General features: G+C 44.5%; 1 protein-coding gene across 1 annotated transcript; it reads right to left on the bottom strand.

Annotated features, from left to right (window-relative positions):
- Nucleotides 1-2126: 2126 nt before the first annotated feature.
- On the bottom strand, nucleotides 2127-11309 carry LOC136521873 (beta-1,2-xylosyltransferase XYXT1-like). The gene is made up of 5 exons (XM_066515643.1): nucleotides 10885-11309; nucleotides 9439-9540; nucleotides 6655-6774; nucleotides 3635-3772; nucleotides 2127-3547 (listed from the first exon to the last, which is right to left on the bottom strand). The coding sequence occupies exons 1-5, from the start codon at nucleotides 11063-11065 to the stop codon at nucleotides 2343-2345; spliced, it is 1746 nt and encodes a 581-aa protein (XP_066371740.1). The 5' UTR covers nucleotides 11066-11309; the 3' UTR covers nucleotides 2127-2342.
- Between the last annotated feature and the right edge of the window lie 356 nt (nucleotides 11310-11665).

Raw genomic sequence — 11665 nt, 5'->3', positions numbered from 1 at the left:
CTCGGGGGGTGACACCCCATGCCAACGGAGGCCCCCGTGCATGAGATCCCCAGCCCCCGCTGCTCCTTGCTCGCAACTGGCGGTGGTGGCCTAAGGTCAAGGTATCAAAAAGGCAGCTCCCGCAAGTACCTTCCCTCATCTTCCCCAACTTGCTCGTCTACTCACTAGATCCAATGGCGGCCGGAGAGCTGCAGAGAGGTCAAATCCGCAACCTCCTAGCTTGGATCTAGTGCCACCCCACCTGAATTTGTTGTTCCTCACCCCCATAGTAGCCATGGTACCACATCCTCATCTGTGCTCTCACAGAGGCCAAGGCACTGAGCTCCCGCACACTATGGAGGGGTGGCGACGAACTCACGTTCTGCGGTGGCCTTTGTCCATGCAGATCCTTGTGGCACCTCAGTACCTATGGAGTTTTGCAGTGCGCGGCCCTGTGCACATGGTGCTGCATGGAGCTCGGCACGTGCTTAACTAGGCACCGAGCGCAGCTCTAGGTATGGCGTAAAGGTCCCTTGGCCGGCTCGCATGGCCACATGCCAGGGGAGACGCATGGTCCATCATGTGTGCTGCCCTACAAGCGGTGTGGGGTGGCGTGTGCCATGCCTGAGCTGTCGTCCATGTGGCTTTGCCCAAGGCTGCTGTTCAGGGACTCTGTGGCCTTTGGTGGCATGACCTATTGCTCGGGACGAGCCATCAAGGGATCTAGCAATGGGGGTGCGTGGTAATGCGCCATGCTTGCCGCTTAACAACGTCGAGTGGAGGGTTGTCTTCTGGTCTAAAATAGCAATAGCTCAGTTCAAGGATCAGGAGGAGCCTTAGGCGAAAGCTATGCCTGATTCATTCGTGCTATCGATGATGATGCCCTCAGGAGCTACAGACCTCCTTGGTGGTGCCGTGTTCTTGCCTCCTCCACCCTGTAATTGCTACATGCCTCCAGGTGAAAACCTTTCTCGGTAATACCAGGATGGCGACAACGTCGTGTCCTAATTATTGGCATCGCTGTGGAGGGTCTCCTCAGATTTGCCACAACCTCTCAGGGTGCACATCTTGGTCGCTAGATGGTGCCCACTACCATTTGTCTTTGCCTCAGTGTCCTCCATGATCCTTGGTTGCATCTTCTCACCATATGTCGGGTTAACAAGACCATGATCCCCTCTCCTTTATCTCCTCATTCTCCATAGTTGGTCCTCCAACCATTGAGGCTTCCTCCCCTCTAGGGGCGTAGGTGGAACGCGATTGGATCAATGATGTACTCCATTGAAGATGTACATCACGGCTATCATCTGTCCTTCAGGACTCGGTGCCCTACAATTGTCTGTGGAATGGAGTCACTCGAAGCTTAGGCTCTTGGTGGTGCAATGTTTGGTGGCCATCGACATGTACCTGTCTTGGAGATGTTGCTTTGTTGTTTCTCCCTTTGGTTGACGGTGTTGGACGTTCCTCTCTGTATGTGGTGTCGGTGGTTGTGTTATTTTCTCAAATTTCTTGATTTGTAACTCTAGGGATATGACCCATGCTTGTATCTACCATCACTGGCTTCTGCCGGCATCTGTGGTAATGAAATTCAGGTGGGGATATTTCATCCACTAGGTGACCTCTAAAAAAAACATCCCACCAGCAGATCAGATTTCTCCACAAAAACTAACATATCGGGTATTTTGCACTTGAATTCTTTTGAGTGAAAAATTCCATATCATTGCCTCATGGTATCACAAACATAAATTCATTTGGAGCCAACATCTTAACCTGTCAGTCCCATGTTCAGTTTTATCAGGTATTGAACTTCAATTGTGACTTTATTCACAGTCCCTTTGCCCACAATTATAGTAATCACCACAGTAGTTATTTGCCACCTCCTCCTCCAATGGCACCTAGATACTATAGAACATCTGTGATCTGTCCAAGCATTCCAGAGCCACAAAGTTCATCCCTTAGTTCCGGTGCTTCTTATAGATTCTAGTGCTTAATTTGAGCTTTACAAAAATATCAATCTAGAAAAACAAAGCCAACAATGATCACAGATCACCAATAACAAATGTAAAAAAGATTGAGCGCTCCTTCACTATTTTGTTCAAGGTCTCCATATCTTTCGCAAGTAACATTGAGTGCTTAGAACTATGCTGCAACAATGAGTGGTAACGTTCCTAACATGTGTAGTTCAGGTTCCCAATCTCTCTTGTTATGAATATATTTAAGTGCTAAATTTGATCTTTAAAAATATTTCAATCTAGAAAAAAAACAAGCCAACAATGTAATGTAAAAAAGGTTGATCCTATACACCTGACATCTCTAAGCATGAATGATAAATGTAATGTAATATAAATGGTCCCTTTAATTTTCGCCTATTCGCTGAGCATCCGAAGCACCTGCTGCAGCGTGGGAGCAAACCTTGTGACGTTGAGCCTGATGTCCTGCTCTATCCAGTAATACCTCATCCCAAACTGCCACCCATGCCTGTGTATGGACTCCGGGTCGCTAACCACCGGGTTGTCCTTGCCGTACTTGTCGTAGAGCGTGCTTTCCACGTCCGCGATGCTGTACTCGACGTCTCGCAACCGCATCTCCTTGGCCGGCCCGCCGTAGAACACCATGGACGGGTGCTCCATATGCCCCCACGGCACCACCTGCAGCATCACCGCGTTGGTACGGAGGAAGAAGAAGTTGGTGAGCCCGGCCCCGTGCGCGCCCATGAGCACGTCGCACGAGTCCACGACCCGGGAGAACTCCTCCACGCTGAGGTCCCTGCGCGGCTCGATCGGGATAACCTCGAACCCAGCCTTCTGAACAGCTGCGACGATCTCCGGGAAGTTGACGAACTTCCTCGTCCTGCCACGGTTGATAAGCATCAGCCGTGGCTTCCGCTGCTGCTGCTGCTCTTGGGCGCCGGAGGCAGCAGTAGCAGCGTTGCTGTTCGCCTGTTTATACGGGACGCTGACGCCTGCGGGCGGCAGCCCGTAGATTTCGCGGATGTAGAGGCGGAAGTCGAGCATGGTGTAGTTCCGCGGGGCGCGTGCAGGGTCGATGCCGAGGTCGCGGTGGCCACGGAGGCCGACGGTGACGTGCGGGTAGCACCGGACGCCGCCGTCTCGGTTGAAGTCGACAATGTCGTAGCGAGAGAGGTTCATGAGGATGAGCCTGTACTTATCCACGAACCACGGCTGGAGATCGGAGACGAGGAACTGCACCTCGCCCTCCAAGGCACGCGTGGTGATGAAGAGCGGGATGAGCACGTCGCTGAAGTCGTGCCATGGGTTGGACGTGAGCCCATTCATCGCGAACACCAGCGCCGGGACGGCGTGCCGGGAGGTGCACTCTGGCGCCGCCTGGGAAGCGTTCAAAGACTTCACCGTGACCTTGTTGATGTACTCCAGGTACTTGCGAGACTGGTCACGGATGCTCCATTCCTGGCTGTCCGCGCCGAGCTCGCCGACGGGCGGCACGTAGAGAACGGTGCGGTTGGCTCCCATGGTTCGTGCGTCGCCGGAGATCTCGCAGATGTCGTACCTGGGATCGGAGAGGTCGCAGATTGGCTTGCGTGGCGCCGTAGCTGTGAGGCAATATTGATTTACTCATCGTCAGACGATGAGTTAACTAGAATAGAAAATTTATAATTGTTGCTGGAAGCAACACGAACCAGGCTCGATGATTGTATCGTTCTTGTTGCCGCCGCCTTGATCGATTTCTTGCCGGATGAGCTCTTCCTCCATTCTGTCACTTGCATCGCTCGCTCCTTGCTGGCCTGTCTGCTCCGCATTTTGCCCATTCTTGACATCTAATTAACAGTTTGTCATTTAGTAAATTGTACTTAAATCTACCCTACTAATGCACCATTATTTTCATTAATAATCTACCCTACTAATGCACCATCATTTTCATTAATAATCTACCCTACTAATGCACCATCATTTTCATTGCTAAACCCACCCCATAAAACATCCCTGACTGAGATAGCCACCATCCATCCATCCGAAAAATTGTACCCATAAAAACAACACCTTAAAAATAAACTGTCTAGATTATTTCTAAGTTCGCTCTCTTTACTCACTCAAATCGAATGGTCAAGATTCACAACCAGAATATTAAATTTCTCCTAGTGAAGTGGGGTTCTCCTATTATTTTGGCATTCAAAATTTAATATCTATTTTCCCTACCAAATGCCTCCTAATGAGATTCTCATGTGCTATGACTAGTGGTAGTGTTTTATTACTAGTTAAAAACACTAGGAGAATTCCACTGTTTCGATAGTGACTGTGGGTATCATCCTCCTCATCCCTCCCGCCTCCCACGCCCGCTCCTCGTGACTCCATCCTTACGTCCACCCTTTCGGTTCGATTCCCACCTCCCACGTTCTTTTTCCCTTTTTCCGAAAAAACAAACGCTCACAACATTGGCTGCTGGGCCGTCGTGGTCGCCGGGCATGGACTATAGGAGCATCAAGGTCGTCAGGGGCGGGGACGCCCGGCCAGGGTTTGTCGCGTGGAGCCGTGGCGCTTTGCGGCGGCGGGATGGGCGCGGCGTCCAGAGGGAGCTGGCGTGGGGGATGGCACTGCGCCGCTGGTGGCCAATGTCCGGCCACGCGCCCTCCTTCGCTGCCCCTCCACCAGCGCCATGACCAGCACGGCGGCCCACGCGATGGGTCCCTGTGTCAGTGCCCCACCGCATCCCAGCCCTCCGCCGCCTTAGCCGCGCCCTAAAGGTGGCGGCTAGAGCTCCCTACATCAAGGGCATTGCTGAGCAGGGATGCAGATCCCCTCGCAACCTTCTTCGCTGGGCTCGCAATGGATCAACGGTGTCTGAGGCTAGATTGAGCTGGATCACCGCGGCACCCTCCCTCCCCATGAGGCGGTCAACATGGCAAGAAAGCATGCTGCTCCTCCAGACGTCCACGACCACATATTGCGAAGATCTACAGGCCCCAATCAGCCTCGGGTGTGGGCACGCCGGCATCTGTGGAGTTGAATATCGTCGACGGCATGACCTCAACTGCTTCATGGGTTCATTGGTTCCTAGCTGCCGCAGCCTTCTCCCTACACACGGAAAAGTAACGACATGCCACACTGCAAGGTCCGTCTCTACTACACATCTCTGACTGATAGCACATATATGGACATGAAGTGCTCGATGCTTTGCCTATGTGAAATCATTGTTCATTGTGTTGTGCATTGCAGTGTTTCATGTTAGCCAGAATTTGATGGTTCAAGGATATTCTGGTGATGCAGATACAAAGATGGAATAGAGAGCTCGGAAGGTAAAAAAAGCTGACAGGATTAGGGCCAGTACAATGGATTTGGACTGTATGTTATGACCTATGCTCCCATCGAATGCTATGTGGTGGGGAGTTATGGTCCCAGCTAGCACATAATTAGAGTAATATTGTATTTTCGAAGTGCCTTTTAAAGTTTGACATGCTATTTTAGATAAGATTGGGATGGGCGGGGTGGAAATCTCGATTCTAAATGGAAATGTTTGGTGTGGAAAAAACTAATGAAGTTGGGAAATAGAGGAATGACATGGCTAAATTTTTCCTGTTTTTCTGTGCAAGTAAAATTGTATGATGTATGCTATATTTCTTTTAAATGTAATGTATGGCATCTTGTTTTTTTGTGAAATATCAACAAGGGAAATAAACTATTTGTACATTTGCTTTGACTAATTGAACTTGCAAAATTTAGGAAAATAAACTATCAGCACATTTGTAATGGCTTGTGCTAAATTAGATTAGATATAGCAAAGTAGCATGTATCTTATTAATACTTATGATAAACATTTATTATTTACATATTAGCCTCACACTCAAAATTTGTTCTCAGTGCTGATAGTTGTTGAGAGTCAAATCCATCCTGCTTGGTTGAGGACTGCGAAATTTAAAAAGTGGATTGAGGCGGTGTTCATTTTTGTAAAGGATTAGGAAGCTAGATTTGTTTATGAATTTGTGTTTCTTTCATTAGTTGATTTGTTTGTTCTAGATGCCACTGTAGTATTAGCACAGACAATATATGTCGACAAAAGATGCTCGGCGGTCCTCCGATGGGTATCCCATGAAGGTAGATTGATTGGCAGAGGTGCGCGTAATCAAGAACAAGAAGGCAACAGAGACACAAGAGTTAGACAGGTTCGGGCCGTCAGCACGACGTAATACCCTACTCTTGTGGTCTGTTGATTTGTATTGGCTATCGTATGATATTGCGTGTGTTTTGAGGGGTCCCCTATCCGCCTTATATAGCCGGGGTAGGGTTACAAGTCAGTTAGATCTAGGAGATAACCGGTAAGTAATAACATGTTACAGGAATCACGGGATCGATCATATTCTAACAGATCTCGTAGCATCTTCAGGATATCGCTGTTGATGTCCTGCGGTACACGCCGAGCAGTACCGTGCACCGTAAGTCTTCGTCTTGTGGGCTGGACCGCCCCTGACAGCGCGGCCCTTGTAGTCTACCGTGGGTATCCGGGGTTGTACCCCCACAGTATACTAGTAAATATGTAAGTGCTGCTACTGGTGAATAAAGGCCGTTTGACATAACTACAGATCCATAGTCACAATTTCTTTAAGCTAGACCACCAAATTAAATGGGATCTGAATTGCACGTTTTATCGATCAGTTCATAAAGTAAGTACGTACATCAACAAAAAGGGCAGATTAACCTCATTTACCTAATTTGGCTTCAGATTGATTGTTCTTTCCAATTCGATGGGCATCGTCTTGGATATGTTCTTCCTCCATCTTGTTAGGTTTATCATTTTTATGCCCGCCATCTTCCTCCATATAATCACCTACCACAGTTGAAGCATCAATGAACATTTGTTAAAGTCAGATCTGTTGGCAATTTGATAATAAATCTCCTACTGTACTTCTCCTATTTCATTTAGAGTTTATTATTGATGGGTTTCAATCGTTGCTTCTTTGGCTCTTTAGGTAAAGCTTTATATACTACACACTAACTCATACAACTGGCTCTATGAGAGAAACTATAGAGCAGAGAAGATGGTTTTACTAGAAATCCAAAGCCATTTAATCGTAGCTTCTCTAGCTACTTGAACGAAGAAAGTTGCAAAGAAACCCTACCAAACATGGTCTTATTTGTAGAAATTCTCATGCAGATTAGTAGTGTCAAGCGTGGAGTCATGACTTATTAGGTGTGTGCTCTGTTTCAGTTAGCCGCATCCAATTAATTGCCCATGTAGTAGTTGGGAAACGAAATAATCACCTATAAACAGACAGTAGGATTATCATGTATAATCCACGTGCAAATCGTGGATTAGATGGCCTGAAAATGAATGTTTTCGATGGAGGAAGCAAACTATTATTATATTGTACCTTCCAGGTCAACATACTGATTGATGAAGCACATGGAACCCCCGTGCTATGTGCCACAGATCTGCAAACCGTAATATTGCTATTTGTTTTTTTTTACTTTTGAAGTCAATAATATTTTCACATCTCAATTTTAATGTTATAAGGTTAAAAGTATATTTACAAATTTCAAACAAAATTCATTGAACAATATGAAGGTCCACGGCAGTACGTATGACCCACACTGCAACATCATTCTGGTCATAAGAAGCATGCATGCTGCAACTCCCTTATCTAGCTCAACAAGGAGGTATGCCAACCAACCATTCAGATTGAGAAATTACGTAGTACAATGAATTGACGATGATTCCCAGCTTCGAATTCGTATTTCCAAAATTCTCACCCAATGATTTTATATAACAGAAATGAGTGTTGTTATTAGCATCCAAGTTTGTAGTCACATACCATGCATATGTCACACAATTATCCAGTGCCTTTCATTGTACGGTAAGGACGATTGAATTGATAAGCACGTATGATATTTTACTCATATTGGCCAAATTAAACCATCTATCCCTTTTCTTTTCTTTTTCTCGCATTGATGTTTTGTCCCTGGGCACAAAGGCAAATTTTATATTCGTCTTCTTGTTTCTTGAGGCTGGGATATATCGCAATCAATCACATCAATCGTCTGTGAGAGTGTGACAAATAAAACACTTTCAAGTACCATTAGGCTTTGGTACGCGTCACGGAATAATGTGTGGGCGGCATTATTGGGGGACCAATAGACAAATTTGTTCCGTGCTTGTGCAACAAAACGATGAACCACACAATATTGGCAAGCAAGCAATATTATATGGACTGATCAATCAATATATGATACAGAATGCAAAACTGTAACTAATAACGACAAGGAGCATCTCCGACAGTCTTTATATCTTGTTGAAGAGCCATTCTGATAAAACGCATTCTCTATATCTCTTTGCTCTTTAACTTATTTATATTTTATTATTAGACACTTTGGAGAGCCCGCTCCGCTCTCTATTGGATAGGATGATTTAGAGATATAATATAGCATGTTCGCTTGCTCGTAAACGATCGTAAATTTCTAGTCAGGAACAGTATTTTTCTCTCACACCAAATCAGCCAGCAGTAAATAATCCACGATCGTTTACGGCCTCCCGAACAGGCTGATAGTTGAACAAGCTATTAGAGAGGGTTTTTCCCCATAAAATCTATATTATTCTTTATATTATGGAAGGATATGAAAGGCTCTTAGAATTGCTCTAACCACAGCACTTGCATGACACATCTAAAATTTGTTTATTCATTTTTGACATAGGTTATTTCTATCTCGCCAAACTATTAATTTTTATTACTATTAAATAATGGTACATCATAACATGGATAGAACAAAAATAAACAAAGAAACTAAAGCAACTAATCATTACTACATCCAATCTGAATAAAAGCAATCTTAAAATTTTTCGAAGACAATACAAAGTTCTACTAATTTTATTCTAGGGCATTCTGGTGTATATTAGTCTACGTACCACATCACACAAAGAAAAAATATGAAAAAAATTTCATAAATAATATAAATGCTTATTTGATAGCCTAAATATTATTATTCTTTTTTATGAACTTAAATCAAGAATAGTGTGGCTTGATTAAAACAAACTAAGAATTCATTATATTTTATATTTTAGGAAGAATACATTAGTAGCCAGTAAGCATCTATCGCTCACATGCTATTGGCCCTTAATCATCCTCAACAGTACTTAACAAGCAAAGCATCTTTCCTGAATTTTTTTTTCTGCCAGGAGCATCTCCTCTAACTTAAAACCTTAACATACTGACTGGTTCCATTATGATTATATATGTAGCCATGCCAGCCCATAGACATGCTAAACTCATCACCATCACGGTCATTAAGAAGACCGAGGACGACGGGTCACACAAAGCTACAAAGACCGAGTATCTGTATGTACTTCGATCAACAAAGCATCCAGACTCTAGACAAGTCCTGATATGATCCAGCATTCGATTAAGAACGCAGCAATTAATCTCTTCATTAATTTATATAAATAATTAATAAACTCTAAGCAGTTTTTAGGCACAAGTTAGTGTAAGCTAGCTAGTACCTTGTGCCAAATTACTCGGCGTAGACGAAGACGACGGCAACGATGGAGCAGCAGCCCTGGCGGCTTGACCACTACGCACGGCCGACGAAGACTGTAGGACACCTGCGCGTACCAAGAAAGAACTGGTTTTATATAATGATTATATATGTACTCCCTTTATCAACTTATTATATCAAATAAGTGAATTATGAAAATAAGTTTTATTATAGTATCTATATATATGACTATTTTAGTGTCATAAATATTGGTGATCTTTTTTATAATACACTCTGGTTGAAGATTTTTTGACTTTAGATAACTCTAAAAGTTGATTTAAAAAAAAACTCAGGCTACGGGGTAGACACATCCGAGCTATTTTAGCTTAAAGTAAAGGACTTCTCGCCCAGCCCGAGAGAACCCTCAACCCCATGCCCCGTCCGCACATAGGGGCTCATTACCCTGTGAGGACCGGTCCATTTTACCTGTGACTTGGGAAACAGAACAAGCGAGGGTTTTTTTCACATCGCCAACCAAAAATTCGTCTCACCAAGGATTCGAACTCTGGTCATGAGAACGTCATCAGGAGGCTTACCAACTGGTCTAACATACATTGAGACAGACGGATCCGTGTATATATTTGGCTTTAGAAGGAAGAAATGTCAAGTACAGCTCGTTTCTATGCCAGCAAATTAAAAGTCGAGAACACAAATTAAATAGGTGCTAGTCAACACATGCATGCATGTGAGTGTGTGTGTGTATATATATATATATCTCGATACGGTGGTTATGTTTCATGCATGATTATATTGTTAGGAGGCCCAATAATGGTTGTCAAAAAAAAAAGAGGCCCAATAATGGTCTTCTTGCACAAATTAAGAAATCACTTCAATTCATTCTATTTTCCGGATCATTTGCTGTAGGAATATCAATGCAGTGCTTGTTTCTTACTGTATAGGAGTAATTATATATAACTATATTTTAACCACAACCGTTTGAAGAGAGAGATAGCATATGCATGCATACATACCGACCTACGTAGAAGTATATATTCTTTATATATACAATTCAGTACCACTAATTTGTTCTCAGTAGAAGTAAAATAATAGTTAAGATGCATGGAGAGAATTTCAAAGGAAGGTAGAACAAATACGTCACCTAGCATAGCATGGTCAAAGGACAAAGGATTAGCTGACGAAGTAAAACAAAAGAGGAATAAAGCAGTGGTGTTCCTTTATAAAGAAAAGAAGAAAGAATAAAAGAAAACAAAAGTAATATGGCTTTATTGCCATGGAGACAAGAACAGACTGCGGATTGAGAATTCTTAAATAGCTTGAAGAATTAACACACACACACGAAAAGAAAGCCAGCAGATAAATATTCTAATAGACATCCACAACAACTGAAGAAAACCTTGCTTGGAGGTGTATATACGTGTATCTACGACATCAAGATCGGTGTAGTACTAACCAATGGCGGTTTGTGAACCGAACTGCGAAGACAGAGTAGTGTAGAGCAGGAGGACGAGGAAGAAACCGAGGAGGAACCCGACCACGGCCCGGTGGTGCTGTGCCACGGCCCTCACGGCGTTCTTCGCGCCAACGGCCACCGGCGCCGTTGACGACGACGACGGCGGTGAATCGGTGCCCATCCTTCGGTGGCCTCCTTGATGGCCCGATCGATCCGAGACGTCTTCTTTCTCCTCCCGCTAGACCGCTACCTTCTTGTGTGCATGAGAGGCCTGGCCTGGCTTATGCGACGAGTAATAGCTATGCGTGGTCTCTCTCGCATTTGTTTCTGACCCAAGGCTTGGGTTGTGCACATATTATTAATATACACTCCATCCCAGCGGGATTAGCGGGATGCTATAATCTACTACTATCTGTCCATCTGGTTCTGACCGGTAGTATGATTATTCCACACGGCACAAGGTTTGGCAGCGTTGAAGTACCATGCATTGCCAGCTCTCCCAGTCTGCACGTCTCCATCGGCCGGTGGACCGCTTATAGCAGAAACTTTAGCTTGACTGTGAGTTTCTAATTCTTCATTTATATTCATTCTTGAGTTCCTGGATCCCTTCTCACAATGCGCAGATGACCCGACTCATGCAGATAGATGACATCTAGCAGGAACAATAAGATATATTACAGGCAAAAAAATAGACATTATTATTCTCAGTCCATAGTATCATACCTGGTTATTCAAGAGCATGCATCGCATTAAATTGAGGACATTAAGTTCTTGGTAACAA

This window comes from Miscanthus floridulus, chromosome 18, assembly GCF_019320115.1.
Source record: "Miscanthus floridulus cultivar M001 chromosome 18, ASM1932011v1, whole genome shotgun sequence".
Classification (NCBI taxonomy): domain Eukaryota; kingdom Viridiplantae; phylum Streptophyta; class Magnoliopsida; order Poales; family Poaceae; genus Miscanthus; species Miscanthus floridulus.
This window is presented reverse-complemented; position numbering and strand designations above follow the sequence as displayed.